The sequence below is a fragment of the Neodiprion virginianus genome, chromosome 7 (assembly GCF_021901495.1).
Source record: "Neodiprion virginianus isolate iyNeoVirg1 chromosome 7, iyNeoVirg1.1, whole genome shotgun sequence".
Lineage (NCBI taxonomy): Eukaryota > Metazoa > Arthropoda > Insecta > Hymenoptera > Diprionidae > Neodiprion > Neodiprion virginianus.
In genome coordinates, this window is record NC_060883.1 from 19,892,723 (window position 1) to 19,913,483 (window position 20,761).

At 36.4% G+C, this 20,761-nt stretch overlaps 3 protein-coding genes across 12 annotated transcripts; 2 read left to right on the forward strand and 1 right to left on the reverse strand.

Moving 5' to 3' along the window:
• The first annotated feature begins 104 nt into the window (after positions 1 to 104).
• LOC124309341 (chromosome transmission fidelity protein 8 homolog) lies at positions 105 to 975 on the forward strand. Its single transcript, XM_046772922.1, has 2 exons — positions 105 to 254; positions 458 to 975. Exons 1-2 carry the CDS (start codon positions 235 to 237, stop codon positions 807 to 809), a joined length of 372 nt encoding a protein of 123 aa, XP_046628878.1. The 5' UTR covers positions 105 to 234; the 3' UTR covers positions 810 to 975.
• Positions 923 to 1,649, reverse strand: LOC124309342 (small nuclear ribonucleoprotein F). The gene is made up of 2 exons (XM_046772923.1): positions 1,498 to 1,649; positions 923 to 1,327 (listed from the first exon to the last, which is right to left on the reverse strand). Exon 2 carries the CDS (start codon positions 1,288 to 1,290, stop codon positions 1,024 to 1,026), a length of 267 nt encoding a protein of 88 aa, XP_046628879.1. The 5' UTR covers positions 1,291 to 1,327; positions 1,498 to 1,649; the 3' UTR covers positions 923 to 1,023.
• Positions 1,650 to 1,972: 323 nt separating this feature from the next.
• Positions 1,973 to 20,664, forward strand: LOC124309337 (supervillin-like). Of its 10 annotated transcripts, none has more exons than XM_046772907.1 (20): positions 1,973 to 2,069; positions 3,159 to 3,207; positions 10,073 to 10,957; positions 11,149 to 11,704; positions 11,769 to 12,036; positions 12,136 to 12,412; positions 12,537 to 12,626; positions 12,747 to 12,918; positions 15,269 to 15,426; positions 15,505 to 15,749; positions 15,877 to 16,078; positions 16,174 to 16,325; positions 16,414 to 16,875; positions 17,028 to 17,178; positions 17,750 to 18,174; positions 18,321 to 18,444; positions 18,546 to 18,740; positions 18,839 to 19,113; positions 19,196 to 19,351; positions 19,681 to 20,664. In XM_046772907.1, the coding sequence occupies exons 3-20, from the start codon at positions 10,231 to 10,233 to the stop codon at positions 19,765 to 19,767; spliced, it is 4,722 nt and encodes a 1,573-aa protein (XP_046628863.1). In that variant the 5' UTR covers positions 1,973 to 2,069; positions 3,159 to 3,207; positions 10,073 to 10,230; the 3' UTR covers positions 19,768 to 20,664. The 10 variants fall into 10 exon arrangements, with proteins under 10 accessions (XP_046628863.1, XP_046628867.1, XP_046628869.1 ...); XM_046772911.1 differs by having other exon boundaries at positions 12,546 to 12,626; XM_046772913.1 differs by having other exon boundaries at positions 10,310 to 10,957.
• The last annotated feature ends 97 nt before the right edge of the window (positions 20,665 to 20,761 follow it).

Sequence of the window (20,761 nt, forward strand, 5' to 3'; positions counted from 1 at the left end):
CTATGGTTCGTTTCGTCGTCAAGTTTTGCTTAATTAATAAACTGAAACTGCCAGTAATACATCTGTTCTTAATTATCGCAACGCTCTCATATTCCGTACATACTCTATGGTCAAAGAATAGTTTTCGGTTTATGTGCATGCACACGCATACTTTTTACTTTTGACAATTTTTCTCCTAGTTAATCGAATAAATTTTTATTCGAAATTTGATACATTCGGGAGCGAAGGCGTGCAATGATCATACGGATAAAAAAGTTAGCAACAATTAAGGAAGTACTTTCCATTCGCTAACTTGTATACCCAGTGACCATATTCGTTATTAACACATTCGAATTATTTAGGAGCACGTGATTTCTGGAAATTCTCAATAATTTAAAATATAATGACCGATCAGTAAACGTGGAAGTGAAGCAGTGTTCTCTTTGAAAACACATCACTTTTTTAACTCTACTTTCAGAGATGGCGAGGATACGAACGAATGGGCCATTATTGAGCTTCAAGGGGACCTGGAGTCACGTACGAATCAGTCTTTGAACGATCAATTCATTGGTGACCTACATTACACAAAGACTGGAACTCCAATATTGATAGTGGGTCATCATATATTGTATGGTAAAGAGGTGTCTCTAGATAAGCCATTTGCAGTGTTGGAAAAAATTCATTACAATGAAAACGATCAAGTAGTGGATAAGAGTATGTCCGACTCTAGAACTCGGACAGAGTACACCGTCAGAGCTATTGTTAAAAAAAAATTAGTGTTTCGGGTCAGACCCAAGCCAATAATTGCTAATGTACCAAAAATGGTATAGTAATTTACATCACCAGCATAAAATTTGAAACAGGTGAAAAGGAACAAAGGTGTGGGCATAATTTTCTACAACATTGATAGGTTGATGACAGATGAAGAAAGTTACATATGATATTAATTATTAATAAAAAATTTGTATTTCAATACAGAGGAATTGTATCTTGAAATTGATCCATTTACAAAACACAATATTATAACTTAATCCCTTAGTTTAATTAATCCTTCATTTCTCCTTCTTCGTCTTCTTCTTCTACCCCTCGGATATACATCACATTGTTACACCTTATCAGAACCTCTCCTAGGCTTCCGGTGCAATTGCCATCGACGTGTTCTTCTGTATTGGCGAGCTGTAAATTCATGTAACCGTCGACTGACACCAAGTAGCCTTTGTACTCATGGCCCCACTTTAGTTTTACCATAACTGGCTTACCCGTTAATCCGTTAAGGAAGGGTTTCGGGTTTATGGGCATTGCTGCTGCCATTGTGGTAATTTTATATTAAAGGTCTGATGAGGAGGATCTGTAATCGTATACAATTGGTTATAATTCGAACAAAAATATTATAATGCATCGGTTAGGTTAAGATGTGAACAATTAGGAAAATAAATATAGAAAATAGTCAATTAAATAGTCCGAATTAAATGAATAAAATAAGCATTATTGATCGCTTTGAACTATTGAAAGACTCACGTGTTTATTTTGTATTACGAAATTGATTTCGATTCACGTTGATTGCCGGTGACGCTTTACAACCAACAAAAAACAAACCCTGGACAACCAAACGCAGATGAAACACGCACGGCGGATTTGCAAACCGAGTTACGAAGCACGTCATCATCTCACTAGCGATATTGCGGCTCATGGAAATTAACCCTTAGAGTAGCATGAAGAATTATTTAAAAAAAAATAGTTATGTTAAATTGTCTAAAAATTTCACGATTCCTTATTTCGATTCACAATGGTAACGCTTTATAGCCAACAAAATGCAAATGCCGGTTAACCAAACGCAGATGATAGACTTACGGAAAATTTGCTAACCCCGCGTTCAGTAGGTCACATGATCATCTTTCTGGCGACATTTTGACTCATGGAAACCGACCCTTAGAGTAGAATAAAAAAAGTAATCAAGTTGGCTTGTCTGAAAGTTTTTCTTTGTCCATGGCATGTTATTGGTTGGTTTTTGGAGAGTGTCGCCTCGCCAGTGTCGCGAATATAACTAAACAGAACGTGTATAACGTTGCGAGGTGATTGGGCGAATATTGGTGAGTTGTACCGTATTTATCATACCGAAAGTGACATTTGTTTGATTTATTTTTAATAAATTTATCCTACGAAATCGGGTTCGATCATAAACTTCGCTCATTAGTTCGTATCATACTTTGTAATTATTCATTTAACTTCCATTGTTACTTTCCAAGCTCTGTATATACACCCACCGACTTACGCGTATGGTTATGGTTTATCTCTTAATTTGATATCTGGGACGCCAAAATTCCTTACATGGCTGGCTGCTCCATTTAAGGCATATTTCAACATCTCGTACACCATACTTGTTTATTCACTATTTACCTGCTTCGTAACCTTTCTCTGTCCTGTTGTATTTCGTCTGTCTCTATAATTTATTTATTTCTTCTAATTTACAATTCTTCTCTACTGTACAAAACAGATTCCTTACTTTTCACGTATATTTTACCAACATACTAAACAACATTCACTGATCGTAACCTAGCTAATCACGATCGGTGACACAAAATCAGACTCAATTTCTTCGTACACTGCAGCGACAAATTGTTAAATTTTATGGCTAAATTCTTTTCTATTCCCCAACTGATGGCTTCAAAAATAAAGCACAACAATAGTCTATCAAGTTAGTTAATGTAAACAAAACAATCAAAATCTACACCTGGAACATTAAAATTTTCCAGCATTCATAGAGATCTTTCACCACATTCATGGCAAAAATAAAAATCGCCCAGTTCTTTCATCAATTAAGTAATTCACAAAAAATGCGATCAGCTGAAATCGATTTCGCCTTAAAAACAGATAATCGAGTGGATGTATCCATATAATTTAAAGTTTGGCCGAGCGTTTTGATCACGCTGCAGACCTATGATTCCAAAAATTATGACATCGACAAAGGATTTTCTAATGGGTGCCATTTTTATTTCTTATAATGCATTGTGGACAATTTGAACTAACTAAAAAACCAAATACAAGCAAATTTTTTATATTGATCTTAAGATTAAGAATGAAAACGATATATAATCTTTGCCAGTAAAGTATTGCAGTGTACAAAAGCATTGAATCATGTCTCTTGTTTCAAACTTTTTCTCACGCCAATTTCTTTGCAGAGTGTTGCCTGACCCAAGCTAGAACACAGTCGTCATCGACTCAAGCTAGGTAAGTGGACAAAATTGTAAGAAATATGATACCGAGAAACCAGGATAATCATAGCAGCCTATCCTCAATTTAATGATGTTGTGAATTATTACTATTGCTGAACAAATCGATAATGTATCAACGCGCTGTGTAGGAACGGAAAATTGTCTTAAGCGATTAGTGTTTCAGCAGTTTGGTCAACAATATTACTGTTTTTAGGCCCCTTCCTACCTGTTCTGTTACTTTTATTTAATTATTTATTTATTTATTTTTTCCAACGTAGTATGATTTCTTCAAAGTTTGGTGTCAATTCATATATGTAACTATAGTAATGGACTCACTTTGAACCTTGACCACAAACACTGATAATATTTTTCTATAACGGCCGAGCTAAGAATGAGAGAGTATTTATTGATTCCTGAAATAATATTATCTGATGTATACAATGTTTTGTCAATCTATTATCTGGTATCTGAGTCATAGAAGTTCTTCAGTTACAATCATACGTACTTTAGGCACAGATACAGAAATACAGATTGAGCTCGGGCATGATACTTTAGGCGGATTTGATCAGGCAATAACCTGGACAAAAATACCATTACAAAAACCATGGACTCTTAACAATTTTAAGTAAATATGAAAAACATCCCATGATGCGTTGGCAGCAATTTGACCACTTCCAACACTATTTTACTATTCTTTTTTCATTGATAATCATAATCGAGTGTGCGGCATGACATCTTAATTAGAGTTTAGATAGACTTTGGAATTTTTCGTAAGCCGAGAGTTGCGATTAATTTGGATGTAATATCACTGAAGAGAAACTCTGACTTCAAAGATCAATTACAATGTCTATGTTAATTGCAAAAGCAGAAATAACTGATAGAAATAATTTAGTTTTAAGCTAGAGTCTTGTAGACTTGACAAACGATTGTAGTAATATACTGCTGATATGTGAGCAGTTACGTTGCTGGTAACAAATACTCAGAATTTTACTTTGATGCGTTTTCTATTGTGACCGTTGAGCTGTGAAGTGATTTAATTCGGATTTTTGGGCGTACATTAATGTCACCTAGTCGACGTCACGCGATTTTCATAGTTATCAGATAATCAATGGAATTTTGTAGAAGCAGGTAAAACCCATAGTTATATCAGACCATTCTGTATGATGTCTAGAAACGTTCGTTTTGGAATTTCATTGATCGGTTAATTTTTATAATTGGAGAATTTGGTCAAGGTTGATTTGGGAAAACAATCAATTTTTGAACTGAAATTAGTTTGAAATATTTTACACCAAAGTCTAAGTGTTCCTCAAGGTTTCAATATCGTTCCGTGATCCTTTTGTTACTACAATAAAAAAACTTTTTCTCAGCTATTATGTGACGTAAGATGAGGTATTTATCAAGCTTTCTGTTTGTCTTGAACTACTTTTTAATCGAGGAGTTGTATCGTCTGTGAATGTTTCTGCAACATATGTCTCTTAAACGAAATGTGTTACCCTTTATTCCTTTGATCTCACAATAAATTGTAAAAAACGAAAATAATCATAACAACACGCAAAGATGGTTTCATCTCTATTCAATGATCTTCTGCCGACGTACTGAACGATTTCTATTCACAATAGCGAAAAATTAGTTTATCCAATCAATCGTATGGATTGTCATCTGTCTCAGAGAATTTAGCGTAACAGAATCAGTCTGTTCGTAGCCCAAGCAATAGTAATTAGAACGGAATAAATATCACAAGATTAACTCGCTCAAGCTGGCTTACTTTACTGCTGCTTTAATATAATCCCTCGATCGCTTACTCATCACAAGCTTAGCAGTCATTCACTCATTTTAATTAACAGCTTCACTTAATGCGTGTCGCATAGGTTCTTTTCAAGAAGATACATCGTCGTCTTATGCACATGTATGCATATTACGGAAAAGTATTTTACATATGCTTTTGCTCATTAAATATCTATTTGTTTTAAACAAAAAAACAAGTTGATAAGGACCGTCAATCCAGGATAATACATGACATATTCTTACCTCTGAGTTCAAAGCCAATATAGATTTTACGATAACTAATAAATCAGGTTTGCATCATGCGATAGACGAAAATATCGCCTTGTGTTAAGAACTCTCCGATAATAGCTGTTATCTTCGCTAAGTCTCGTAGAATAAGATGTTGAGTCTACTTATTCTAATTTTAATTGCAAAAAGAAATGATGATGAAAATACGACACATTCTTCATTTTTTCCAACTTTTATACTTTATTGTGCAAGTGTATTCGTTACCTTCTTTCTGTATTTTTTTGCTTATATCGTCTTCGGCATTTCTATTGTTTTTCTCAATTAACATAATTTACGGATATTATGAATGATTCAACCTATTCTCAGCGATACACGACTATTCATACTTCTGTAATAAACAACCAGAAAATTTATTCTATTTAACTAAGTTCTATTTTTTTAGTCTACTTTGATTTTGCTATATCATTCTGGTAAAAGTATTAGTTAAGCTCATCACATTTGTTTGAAGATGACTTGAAAAACTAAAACAGATCCTTTGATAAGTAAGAAATATACGTTCGAGTGAATTCTTGACTGTTATTAAAATCTGTTGGTATATCCATTTTTTGTATGCTCACCTTGCGACACATTTAAGAAATTTATCCAACCGTGATTATAGGGTTTGTGTAAAACATATTATACGCCGAATTTCTTACCATACAACAATCTCCTCACACAAATATCTCTCTCACTATTCAAAATACACGAAAAATAGTAAATGACAAACGGTGCATCGCCCTGAAGGCTGCACAAGGTGAGTACATTCTCGTTGTCTTGTCAAAATACTTGCAATAAAGTTGTTTTTCTGAATGTTTTTTACTTTCTAATGAAGTAAAAACGGCAGTCAAACAATTCAATTTCCTTCCCTACTTGTCTACGGTTGAATACGATATTTGAAAAAATTAGAAAATAGGAAACTTGAACGACGCATGATTTACTGATTAGAACATTCCCCGACTCTAAAAGTGGATGAACTGTGACGTAGAAATTCGTGATTACATCGTTATGAAAAACAGATATTTGTTTGGGGAGACTGAAGGTGGTCATAATGCATGTGAATTATGTAAAACATGCGTCATATGTAAAAACACCTATGGGAGCGTTAAAAAGAAATTATTTCGATGTTTACAGTAGTGGAGTGCCTGAACGACAAAGAGAAGTTTTATGAGGAATAGAAGCTGAGATTTTGTTTACAAGAGAGATTATGGAGCGCGCAGAGCGATGGAGTTCCACTGCCAGCCCGCCTTCAATCTTAAGACTGCATTCCGTCTTACCGCAGACATTATCTTCTTGCATACCTTCGGTGTCTACCCACGCTCTGCTTGGGAACCTCGAACGTACAGCAGTTTACGTCCATGTGCCGCAAGTGTCGCTTAACAAATGTTCGATCTTGAAAAAACAGAACGACTATTACTCGGAAGCTAATTCCATGTATCGTCAAGCCCAACCGACAACGTCAATTTTGAAACACAAAACTTCCGACCACAATCAGACTGATCATAATCAATCTCATACATCCCACCCAGTGCCTGTCACTTTCTCACAGTCAGTCATGGATTTTTCATCCAAAAGGCACGGAATATTGAAGAAACGAAGCAGCTTAGATGAGAGCCAGATAATAAGACGCCGGAGCTGCTCCCCCGATGTATCGATAGCCAAAACAAGTTTCTCCGATTTCAAGCCGATATTGAAACATCAGAGAAGATCGTCTCTCGACGAAATAGTCAGGCGGGCACAGAGTCCAGATCCGCATCCTACTTCTATATTGAAACACAACGTATTGAGAGAGGGCGATCGCGCGTGTAATAATTTTGCTGGCGCTAACGAACCGCAGGGAATTTTGAAGAGAAAATCTTGGGCCAATATCAGTGAGATACATGCCGGACCCCATTTTAACATTGCAAATTCTGTGCCAAAAACAACTGTCGGAGGATCGGACGTGGTTGAGATATCTGAAGTCAGACCTATACTGAAGAAAAAACACAGCCGAGAGGATTCGCTCTCTTGCGAATCTGTTTCGCTTGAACCGCGACCGATACTTAAGAAGAAGTCGAGTCTTGAATGCGAAGAATCAGATGAGAGACCAAAGAAAACGATACTTAAATCTCTGCAAAAACAATCACTCGATCGTTCGGGCTGCGATTCCGTCACAGCTGCACTTTCCCCAAAAAAGTTGTCAATGCTGAGAAACTGTTTGACACGATCTTTGTCCAGAGATTCGTGGGACTGTGATAACACTCGACCAATTTTAAAACAATATAATTTATTCAAATGTGATGAGGATGAGGTTTCAGCTCGCAAACGGGATGCGAACTGTGTTCATTTCAAGGATCTGTTCTTCAGAAAGAGAGCACAGTCCGTCGAACATGTTTATACATCGGATGGCGAGAGCGAGCTGTTGAGGATACTCAGCAAACGAAGATCGCTTGAATCAGTTTATTTCAATGACACACGACAGGAGAGATTCGGCTGCAAATTCCTATCCAAACGAATCTCCGACTTTCCTCAAAACTTCGTCTCGCCTCAGTGTAGAGAATCCTTACATGACGTACCTACAACCATTTTGAAAATACCTGATAGGTATGTAACTTATGCCAACTATACTTACGTATAGTATATTTGAATACCGTGGATAGTCAGTTGCTGTTGTGTAATTTCATTTCAAAAATAATATTTGTTACTTCATATTTTACAATTAGTTTAGTCGTTGTATCAACAAAACTTCTCGTTGTGAAAGGATTGTTGACACTCGAATCATTAAACACATTTTAAAAAGAAATCTGTCGTAGTTTCCACTATAATTAAAATCACATTAAAAATAACATTGTAATAATTTTATTCCTGCCTATACTGTCAGATTGGAAAATGAATTGAAAGTTGGATTTATTCCAGGTCTTGAATGTCGTTAGGTGAGACAAAACTGGAAGCGTGAGGGATAGTCGTTGATAGCACGTTGTTCGTGGAATTAAACAACGAATTACCAAAATGGATGAAATTATGACGCGAAGAAAGGAAGTTTTGCCAGGATATAACTGTCTGATCAAGCGATCCATTGAAATGTCAGTTAGAAACACGTTCCACGTCTTCAGAGGGAAATTGTCCGTATTGGATTGGATATTGCTACCCGAATATCCATATTTGTAACGCAGTTTATATGTTTTTTTTTTACATTATTTATTCTACAATATATCAAGTGACACACCATATTATATCATTACGACATTTATATAATCTGTAATCTTTCATTTCATAAATAAAAAATAATGCTACATAAATTTGCTGTGAAAATTATATGAGGTACGAATTTGTGTTCCAAATTTCTCGATTCGTTAGTTTTTAATGACTGTCAAAGCGGTTGCAAATTTGCGAATAAATGATTGTGCACCTGTTAGTTTCATTCGATATTCGACTAATGATTATAAAAATCGTAAGAAAAAATCGATTATTCTAGTGATCGAATAAGAAAACAACTTAATGTACCGTCGGCTGAATAATTTCTTCGCTATTGTAAATGTTAATGAACAATATTAATTCCTAAGTCCTATTTACTGTATATTACCCGCATCTGCTTTTCTAGACATCGATGTTACCATTTCGATCCTGTTCTTTTTTTCAAACTGACAGATATCTGTAAACCTTTTGGCGTTGGCTGCTATCTGTGTTCCTACTGTTGTCTCCTTTTTTCTACGCTGCTTGGTGGCTATTTTACAACACTATTAATCGTTTACCGCGTATCTAATTGTTTTCCTTGAATCATATCAACACTTGGGGAAACCTTGGACCTTACCCTTTGCTTAAGATATTTAAGTACCCATGCTCCTGTACTAATAATGAGACCAGACAACAACAATACCTTTCCGAAACAAGTTTAGAACATAAACAGAGGCTTATCGTATGCAAACATAACGTTGAGTGTGACTCGTTCATTCGTATATATGTATATGTACAGCATACAGAGTGACCAACGGTTTTCACTGATATAGCACATTTTCAAAAAATTTTCTGCATACGTTAGTGGGAATCTAGCGTTACTAAACGTGTGTTTGTTAAAGTTTTGTCGTATGCTAGGTGGCCGACTTTGTGGTCAAAGATTCAAACCACATACAATCGCGCTGAGAATCAGAGTCTGTGGTATTCAGCGTCTCACTTGGAGCTAATTGAAATTTATTCTATCGTCATATTTGCATAATATTAACGCTGTGTAAGTTGGAATGTGAGGGCTGTATAGATACGCTGAAGCTTCTGCAATCGATGTAAAATTCAATAATAGTGAAGCCAGGCTGAAATTTTTTTTGGTCATCGTAATGTTGATCGCAGGTAACGATTATAACGATGTGTTTTATGCTGCATTCTGAAGGTGTGTTACACTTACCTAATCTCACTGACAGCCAGACGAATAGCTCAGCACTAGAATACTCTGCGACATCTCTGCAGTGTCATGGGATTTTATTCTACAAACCTTTTCAAACGCTCTCTCAAAGTAGCATGCCCGTCCCTTTTTCTCATTCTGTAAACACTGCCGTATGTTCTTTAGATGTTATATAACTATAGTATTGTGTACAAAAAAAAAATCAGCTAACTCTCTAAGGGTGATTAAATTTTCCGATTTTCAAGTATATTTTGCTATACCTAAGTGTTTTGACTTTTAGGTTTTTGTTGTTAAAAGCACGCACCGTAAAATAATGCTCAGTTTTGCTTGTCGATTTCTCGTTATTGGCGTGATTTGATATTGGCTTCACAATTGAGTTTTTTGTATACGTATAATTTTGTATGTGAAAAAATAAGATGTTGACTCAGCACAATTAAGCTTAGCGAATTTTGTATTTCAGTGTGTTGGCCAGAAAAGTCGTCAAAGCATGCAGTAGAAATTCGACGATCTCGACTTCTTTATTTAAATGAAACCAGGACTCGAGTCTATAGCGCATAGATCTTGATCCCTTGAAAATGTTTAGATAAGACGAGATACAGTTTTATTTCGCTAGTCGCAATGTCCGGGAAAAGAGAGAATATTAGTAAGTCATCGACGAGAGTGCCTAAGGGAAGAAAAAATTGTGGCGATATTTCAGCAAGCTCGACGTTAGGTAGGACACAGTCTTCGACGCTAGCTGCCAACGTCAGGATGGTCGATAAATCGTCAAGTCTGAAACATGAGGAAGTGGTTCATTCAAGGAAGTCTGACATCAAAGAGCAAACCTCAATGCTACGGGCCAATAGCGAGCTTCGAACGTCTTCACGTCTTAAGGCGGTTGAGGAAAATCCTCGTTCACCATTGAAAAAAAAATCCACTCGTTCAATCTCTCAAAGAACGCTGCGAACTCTGGATCATTCCAAGATAGCCGATAAACAGGGATCGCCAAAAAGAGTCAACGCGCAGCCTGTAACTAGCAAGAGATCTCCTGATCAGAAAATCACAAGCACGAATAATGACCGCGACGTCTCCGCAGCTAGAATTGAATCTAGAAGTGTTTTCGGCGAAGAATCAGACCCTTCGAAATTAACTCTGGTAGAACGAGTCAAGCTGTTTAATGAAAAAATTGCTACGGAAAAGGCAATCAATGAAAAAAATATGCTCTACAACAGCGGTAGGTCGGCAAGAAAGAATTGGCTTACATCGCGTGCCAGAACTCAACCCATAACTTCGGAAGAATTGGAAGCCGCCTTACCAAAATCCCTTGCTCATTACAACAATCGTCATTCAATGTTCGAACGACGAGGTGAGTTGTGTCAAAACAAACGTGACTCATTCATCAACTATGCATCATTCTATAGTCACTTTTCTCATTCCATTATCTGATTTGATAATCGGACGAACCATATCGAATAACCGCTCCACCGGTAGTGACTGATGTGTTTAATAAAAACACTCGTTTATCACATTTTATTATTGTTATTTCTTCTTTTGCAGAAGAACCGATTCAGGAAACATCCAGTTTTAGTGCGGTGACTGATGACGATGAGCTGCAGCAAAGCGAATCCATTGAAAAAAGTGGTTCCGCAGTGTCGCAAACAGTATTAAAAGATCATCGTAAAATTATCGTGTCATCTGAACATGCCGTTAGTGCGATTGGCCCTATGCAGAAGAGTAATTCTCTCCGAAAGCCAGTCGAAACACTTACAGGAATTGTAGAATTTGATAGTGATGGCAATAATACTTCAAGTTCCCCTATCAGAGCGCCGTTGAATGAAGATATTAACAAATCGAAAGAGAGCATCGTGACAATTAGAAACAAATCGACGAGATCGGTGAAGCAAATTGAACCAAGCGTTAGAAGGAACAACGAACGATTGAATAAACAAGTAGTTCATAAATATTTGAGGAAAAAAACACAGACAGTGACAAACGACGTTTCGCGTATTTCAGAACAGAAGACTAAATCAAAAGTGGATAAAAAATCCAGCGGTGGATTACGAAAGAGGGACGATTCTCGGTCACGAGATAAGTCATTGGCCGAACGAAAAAAGTGAGTATTTGTTTCAATGTAATGTCGTTTTGCAAGGCGAGTTTGTGACTATCTATTCTTGCAGGAAAAATGCTGTGTCCAACACTCTTAACAGGGTTGAACAGCGCCCTTTGAGGAAGGAGACAACGGAGGACCTAGATTCTAAAATTATATCAACTGACGCAAGCGTCACCATGACAAGATTAGTCCAGGAAGTGAATTCCATGGAAATGCGCAGCATAAGCATAGCGAATCGATTAGCAGCCCTTGAGCAGAACGGGAGTACAAAATGGAAGTATACATTTCCTTGCGATACCAAGCTCTACCCGCCTGCCACACCGTGTAATGAAAATGTGTGTATCCAAACGACCGAAATTCTTATGATAGAAAATACTAACTAACTAAATAAATAAATAGATAAAGTGTTAATCGGTGTCTCACGTTTTCCTCAGGATTCGACGGACGGTAACTTTCTACAAAGATCAGATTCAGTGGTGAAGCAGGGAAAGTTAGCTGAACGTCTGGAAAAATTAGAAACTGCATCGGAAAAATGGAGGAGAAGAGTTGCTGCTACAGATGCCGTTCAATATTCCATATATGGAAAGATGAAAGTTGATCACTCAGAGGGTCTTCATTCCACCGTATCTTCACCCCTTATTCAGGCAATTGAGAACGAATCGAGCAGAGGAAAAAAATTACCTAGAGCGGAACGTTTCAGAGTAGAGAAAGGTAATTACTCTACCGTTGAAGCTGTCGCTGCACTTTCTATTTGTAAAATATCTATCAAGAGTAGTGTAAAATTCTTTCTCCTAGGAAATGAAAAATAACTTATTACAACAAATTTTTTGTTGAGAATCTGCAGGAAAAACGACCGAAAATGTCACTACCAACGAACCTGTTACTATGTTCAGGAGAACTTTGTCTACTCGAAGAATACTTGATGGTGAGTTTTCATCACCGTTACCTTTGCATTGTGCATATATGTTCATCAACGTGTTTTTTGTTTCATATTAACGAACGCCTTTTATCTTGCCAATTGTTCCTAAGATCTTTCTTTTTTCAGTTGAAAAAATTGGACCGTCTCAGCAACATTCTGATCTTACTGTTTCTGTCCCGCAAACCGCCGACCTGAATTTTACCACGTTTTTCGGTGGCGTGTCTACGGCACGACGTGACGAAGAATATATTGACTTAAATGAAAGTGACTTTGACATCATCAAGTCGCATTCTGAACTGTAAGTCTTTAATGTAATCTATATAATAACCATCATTGTTTTCTTCACACTAGCTTCATAATATTATATGCTATCACTACCTTCTTTGTCTGTAAGTAAATCATGTCGCTGGCGTTTTTTCTTACTGTTCCTCGACCAATATTTACGACGAATTATCCTTAAACGTCAAAGCGACATTGTCAATTAATAGCTCTTCTCTAAGATGTTGAATTTAATGCGGTAGCCTCTTATTTGCTGTCGTTTTATTCTCTCCGTATTTTTGGCAGGTAAACAGTCTAGCAATGGTGATGGGTCTCGTTATTGTAGGTGAATATGAGGCACACCAACAGGTGGCGATAAATGTAATCAGAACTAGAACTTATTGTTAGTATTCCTGTTGAATGCTTAGTGTTCGAGTGTTTCACCAGATGTGTGTTATACGATGAAAATCTTTTGCTTGCGATACGAGTTCGACTAACTGTCTCTGGATCAACGCATCATTTTTTGTTCATAGATGTAGCATGTGTAATATTTCTTAGCATTCATGTTATGTTGTATGCCGTGTTTGAAAAGCTATTTCGTTTATTTTATTTTAACGGGATAATGACAGTTTCATTAACCTGGGTATTTGACCTGATTTCTCAGCAAGGAATGTAATACAACGAAATCGTAGACTTTAAAAAATCAATTTATACTATATATCATCCTTTTCCCTTCAAGGTTTTCACCCACAATTTATTTCATTCGTCAATTTTTGCTGGTCCCTTGTACTTGAAAAATATTACATCATTCGAAAAATCTCACGCTATAAAATCTTTGCATATTTCAATGCTATGTATTGAATATTATTCATTCTCGATGTTGCCCTTAAGGATGAATAGATCGTACCATGTAAATTCATACTTGGGAAAACGACGAAGTCGTATAAAAAATCTTTAGCATCGTTATTTGTACCAATGATCGTAACCACGAACGAAACATTTGAATTCCTACCAAGTTGATTCTGAGCATATTTGAATAAGAGTAGCTGAAAACAATAATTCAAGAAAAAGGATTTATGATTATAACGTTCAAAATGTTTAAACTCTGGTCTTTTGATGCGAGTTCAATGTTTTTGGGTTCATTTTGTTCACTGTAGATTTATCTACAAATTAGCTAAGAAAAATGTCTGAAATACTTATCCCTGGAGTGGGAAAAACTATTGGCCACAAACAATTACATTGCGCTTTACAACTGTACTTTAATGTAAAATATATTGAAAGGTTTTCAAACAATTTGTGGGATTCTAGTTAGCGAGAAAAATAAGCCTGAAAATATTAGACTCGGATCAAAAACACCAAAGTTTAAGCATTCTACATGTTATAATTGTAAAAGATTTTCTCAAATTTTTTGTATCTCAGCTTGTGATATTAAAATTTGATCAGAATCGTTTCTAGTACAGGGTAGGGATTTATAATTCGTGCTCACCATCATTCGTAAAAATATAACATTACCAGAGATTATTTAAACTGTATTTTCTCTTTCCATAACTTTCCATTCAGACGTTATAGCCAATTCACTTTAACGTGTTTAACATTTTTAGTAAAGATATACATATACCTGAAAATTATTATATAATTAATTGCCTGGTCCAATTCTTTTGAAATGCGAAACTACGTTGTTGCAGCCTGGTTTCTTCGGGTAAAACAAGTTCACGTCTAACAATGGCTAAACAGTGACTCGCAATGTACTAATTAGCTCTAATTATGGAAGACTAGTGTCAATACTGCAGTAATTCTTTGCTCCAAGTTCTGTACAACTTTAGCAATTTGCTTCATTTGCCTGTATTTTGTGCAGTTTTGCAAATTTCTGACTTGCTCCACGTTTCTTGTCGCGCCTGTTCACTGATTCTTATTCGCCAAATCTCAGCCAGGTCATTAGCACTTGCTACCTACTATTTATTCACGTGGAAAAAGTATTTCTATACGTGTATCATTATTCAAGTATACCAACGTGAAAAAATAATTAAATCCTAATCGAAAATCTAACGACTACCTGTAAAATAACGTACCCAAACATAGATGACGTTAATTGCTTGATAAGATAACTGCTGTTTGAAAGTGTATACGTTGTAGAGCTTGAGTCATCCTGCATTCACGAGTAATAACATACTTTTGTTTTGCAAATAAAATATACAAACCTTTTACATACAAAACAGGAATTCAATATTTTCAGTAAAAGTTTTCCTACAAGATAGTGTAGAAAAATGTATTCCCAAATCTTTTATCAACTACTAAAAATACGGTTGCAATTAGTAGCTTAAGTGGTCGAAAGATTATGAAAATTTGGTGACTACATTTTTCAATTATTTATCTTATTTATCGCCATCCAGTTTAGTACAGAGAAGAACAGTACCGACCAGGGGACGAAGATTAAAGTCTAAAAATCCGCTGCGAGTACTCGCAGCACGCACCGATCTCAGGATGGAGTACACCGAAGTAAAAACAGGTGTTGCCGAGAGAATTATGAAAGATTTGAGCATTGAAAAGTGTGAGTACGTTTTGTCCATAGATTTTTATTCAACTTATGATCGTTTTGCAAACTACATATTAGCTGTTATTCACATAGTGGCAAAATCTTCATCGTTAGCGGTTGAAGCGCTGGCTGGCCTTGCCTCAACCGAAGACTTCAATGCTATATCGTTAAGAAATGCAGCTGAATATGCGCAAAGCTCTGGATCAACGCTATGCGCTTATAAAAAATTGATGTTGATTCTTGTGAAAGGAAGACGACATGTGCAGGTCAGACTCGTTGAACCTATTGCATCGAGTATCAACAGCGGTGACAACTACATATTAGTCACTCCAACAGAGGTACGTTGAATAAATCTCAAATACTTGACTAGGGTTGTTATTCTTCTTGTTTTTCGTATAATAAGGTAATTTCGATGTATCGCACATACATTTTAGTACGTATCACGCGTTGTTTACTCTATTCCAGGTGTACAACTATGTGGGAAAGTATAGCAATGTCATTGAGCGAACTCGGAGCGCAGATATAGCGTTGACAATTCAGCAGAACAAGGAGTTCGGCTGTACGGCAAATCAAGTGATCACAGTTAGCGAAGAGAAGTCTACTTGTTCAAAAAATGACACGTCCAAGTTTTGGAACCTCCTCGGGATTGACGATGAGATAATCGATGGTGAGTTGAGAATAATTGTGGAATTTTGTTCTTTACAAAATATACCAGAAATATTATGATTTTAGATCAAATTCTTTTATTATGCGATTTTTCAGTAACGAAAGCTGGTCATCCGGACGAAGACGAACTTTATGAAAATGTCGTAATAAAGACAAATATGGTATATGAACTAATCGATAAAGAATTGGTTCCATTTACAGACTTTTGGGGCGTAATACCAAAGATCGAAATGTTGGAACCTAACAAGGTGAATGATTTTTTTGTACTGGTTGACGATCACTTACTCATGGCGTATTACGATCTTCCTGATATTGATTTTCGCTTTCTTCCTTCAGATTTTGATATTCGATTTTGGTAGCGAGATGTACATTTGGAACGGCAAGTTGGCTACTTTACCAAATCGTAAACTTGCTTTTGACATGGCCAGTGAACTGTGGAAAAAAGGTTACGACTATTCCGAGTGTACAGTATGCCCGTTAACAGCGGCCTCTGTAATAGGAGCGCGTCAAACACCGGGATCTGTTGAAAATAAGGCATCTATGCGACCCGACTGGTGCCTCTTACTCAAAGTGACGCAGCACATGGAGCCGGTATTATTTAAAGAAAAATTTCTGGATTGGCCTGACTTTAAAAAAGTAATACAGACGAAAAATAACGACAGTAAAGAGTCAGTTGACAGTGGCGTCTCTGTCCAGCCATTTAACGTCAGTGTTATAATCCAACCGAATACAACGCCGGTCGACTTAATGCTGGAAGGAAGTCACCTTGGTCGTGGAAAAGAGTGGTTCGACAAAGAGGTAATAAAATAAAAAATAAAACTCTTATAATACGTAATTTTCATTTTGTAAAACTGTCAAACCGTTTTTGAAAATTGATAACCTTGTGTAAAATTATCATTCATCATTCTGTAGAAAAGATTGAGGTGTTTTTTTTTTTTTTGTCAATCCAGCTCAGGAAAATCCACCTCATTACTACGCTGAGCACAACTGTATGGCACATAGACGAATATTCGCATACTCTGTTGAACGATAATTCTGTGGGACAGTTCCATTCTGGAGATAGTTACATTGTTCGCTGGTCGTACAGAATTACTACTACTGGTGAGTAGGTTGCACAGTATTTTCGATAATGAGGAATTGTAGAGAGCTGATATCTGAATTAGAAATGAACCCTGCAACAGTCGTATAAAAAGAAAACTAATAGAGAAGAGGAAAAAATATTAATTTTATCAGCAGGTGAAGTTCTTAGATAGCTAATCTTCTTTGACACGAACCGAAATTTGTTTGTTTATTTATTTATTTATTTTTTTTTTTTTTACCTCGACGAAGTCACGATTTTTGGTTTTTTCTTTGGAATTTACGTCTTTCATCAATAAATTGACAAAAAAATATGGTAATTTTAATCTGGAACAAAAGCACTTGGGATTGTGACAACTAAATTAAAGTTGATCTGTTGACTCATTTTTGAAATGGTTTACAATATCATTAGTAAAAATGTATTTAATTTTAATGAACAAAATGTGCTAACGAATCTGGATCTACATACTTTTGAATAAAAAAGTATCCCAATGGAATTGAACAATTTGTTGTTAGGATATGAATTCCCAAAATTCACCAACATTGTCAGCAGCCTGCTTGCAAATACCCTCAACTGACATTTAAATATGTTTAGGAAACAAACTCAGTGGCCAGCCTTCCAAGTATTCGGCAATAGGAAGAGATCGTTGTGCTTACTTTATTTGGCAAGGACAAACAGCATCGCCGAACGAACAGGGAACTGCAGCACTGCTTACCGTCGAACTGGATCATGAAAAAGGACCTCAAATCCAGGTCATTCAAGGTTTCGAACCGTCTGCCTTCCTCAATCTATTTTCTGGAGGCATGATTGTACACATTGGAAACAGAATGGATAAAGAAAGGGAGGAAAGACACAGATTATACATCTGTCGAGGCACTCTCGAGTCTGAAGTATCTCTGATTGAAGTCCCCTGCTCTATGGAAAGCTTAAGAAGTCGGTGTTCCTTCGTTTTAATTGATCGTGATACTGGAAAACTGTACGTGTGGCATGGAGGCGCCTCGCTACCTCACATCAGAGAGGTATGTACCAAGTTTACGTATTTTCATTGATACGGCGTCTAGTAAAAGCATCAATTGGCAATTGCCATTAACTAATTTTTTTGCTCACAAATTCTATGCAATTGCTCAAAAACTATATACATATATGTATATATATATACTTTCAGAATGCATTGCAAGCTGCTGACAAGCTTAAAGTCAATTGCCCTGAAGAAGCAGGGCTGACTCCATGCAGCAGCGTCGACATAATCGAAGTTATCGAGGGTAAAGAACCTGAGGAAGTTTTGAACGGTACTGATATATTTTCAACCAAACGTGACTTTTGAAACATTCCTGTTGATATTCGACAAAAAGATAGGTGAGGCTAATTTTTTCTTAACTTTGTACCACAGCTCTTGATAAAACTGAGATGAAGGACTATTTGTCTCTGGAAAATAACGATTTAATGGAACACACACCGAGGCTTTTTAAGTTGTCAAGCATCTCGGGGGAGTTTAGGCCAACCGAATTGCTCTGTGCCCACCGTGCCGATATCACAACTCCGTATCCCTTTCTGCAAATTGAATTATACCAAGTAAACCAACCCGGTAAGTTGCGTATGTGTATGTAAAATAAAGTTCGGACAATCTCACTTTTTCAACAGTATCGTTTTTTTAATTTTGTTATCACAAATTTATTGTTCCAGCGTTATTTATGCTCGACAATGGGAATGAAATTTGGCTTTGGCAAGGCTGGTGGCCTGACAGCGGAGCCGATGATCAAACCGGAAGTGGAGCTGTACGATGGCAATCTGAGAGAAGAGCTGCGATGAGAACGGCTATCCAGTATTGGCAAACAAATCACCCCGATTCTACTCAACTACCCATTTCGCTGGTCTGGGCTGGCCTGGAACCCTTGGAGTTCAGGAATCTGTTTCCAATGTGGGAAACCCGCGAGGACGTAGCGGAATTGAATATGCGGGTACGATGAAATTTCTAGAATAACTAGCTGTGTCTTATAATTTAGAAGAAAAAAACAGCCAACAAATATCGGTTATTAATAGGATGATCACAAGCCGGGAGAAATACTGAGCATACACAATGAACTGGACAAATTAACTCAAAGCACGTATCCACCTGCTGAATTATTGCAAAGGCCACTGCCTCAAGGAGTGGATCCAACCCGTCTGGAATTATATTTATCACCGGAAGATTTTGAGGTATGAAGTTTCAAACAATTGAAATGCTACTTTCAATTCGAATTTAGAATTACTCTGTTTATATTCTTTCTTCTGCATAACAATCCTACCAGAGTAATACTTTTTAATCTTATAACGGGGAAAAGATAACACAGAGGCATTACGTTGTATGGTTAGGCTTCTGGAACTGCTTGAACGTCAACAAGCTTCTGTAATCGCTTTTTATCAACCGTGTATTCTTGTTAAATGTATTGTTTCCGGAAGATTTGAGATTATCATATCAACATATATACACACCGAATTCAAATTTTTCATCGTATATTATGAAAATATCTTGTCTTTGTTAACAGAAATTGTTCAGCATGACGAAAGATGTATTCCAAGGACTACCAGCATGGAAACAAATTAAGCTTAAAAAAGAAATTGGATTATTTTAACGGTGGTTTTTTTTTTTTTTCTTATTTTCTTTTCAGGCATGATGCTATCACATAAATGTATATACAATACGCATGACAGATGAATTTCGAGGTATCGATTCTTAGTTTCTAGGATCTAGTTGATCGTAAAATTATATTTCAGCTACTTTTGCTATCATGTTGATTTCGCGTGAAATACTGTTTGATAGCTATGGGATAGTGAAAATGATGGTTAAGCCAAAATGAAATTACGAGAACCTCAACAGTGGTCATGTTGATTCTGCGCCAGCTTCTAACTGCTTTTAAATTCGCTTGTCGAATACCTTGAACATATTTTATTCTCAATTTCAGCCGAGTCTGGAATTATCCGGTCTTATTTCACGCCAAATACTATCACCTTATGAAGATCATTTTGTCAACATTCATTTGAAAAGCTCCTTATTCTTTTCAAGAATTGAGAGTGCGAAATTCACCTGCACGAGTGTATTTATGTGCACGTGATGGCAAAATCGAGCAACAAAGATCACTTATGGTTCACTCATTTTAACGGATTGACATCACCAGCATTACAACTCTTCGTTTTATTCGTAAACAAGGATGAAAATTCGATTGAAAGTAATTTTACGATTTCCGAGATGTTAAAAAATTTTCGTCCCGATTACCGATTGTTTGACATTTCTTGAATAGTAAAGCATTGTCTTAAATCCGAAGGACAGGGTATAACTTGTAACGTTAAAATTAACCCGGGAACTCTCTTTCAGACTGATGTCGTCATTGAATAATAAATTTGTATCACCATGGATTAATTGATGGATCCTTAAGGACCGAAGTATATACTGTATATATCACATGTATTATAGAATTCAGTGTAACAGATTCGGAACTGCATATAATAAGATTGAATACGTGAAATTTTTATTCTATTAATAATTATTTAATTATAAATTATTGTATTTAGTTTTGTTTATTTTTCTTTGTTTTTTTTTCCTTATATACCGCTTGTGATCTGTATTTT

Coding starts and splice junctions, on each gene's coding strand:
- LOC124309341 (XM_046772922.1), top strand. CDS start 235: ATGATCATACGGATAAAAAA. Junction 255..457: donor ATGATCATACGGATAAAAAA/GTTAGCAACAAT, acceptor CTCTACTTTCAG/AGATGGCGAGGATACGAACG.
- LOC124309342 (XM_046772923.1), bottom strand. CDS start 1,290: ATGGCAGCAGCAATGCCCATAAACCCGAAACCCTTCCTTAACGGATTA.
- LOC124309337 (XM_046772907.1), top strand. CDS start 10,231: ATGTCCGGGAAAAGAGAGAATATTAGTAAGTCATCGACGAGAGTGCCT. Junction 12,919..15,268: donor ATCAAGTCGCATTCTGAACT/GTAAGTCTTTAA, acceptor ATCGCCATCCAG/TTTAGTACAGAGAAGAACAG. Junction 16,326..16,413: donor AAATGTTGGAACCTAACAAG/GTGAATGATTTT, acceptor TTCTTCCTTCAG/ATTTTGATATTCGATTTTGG.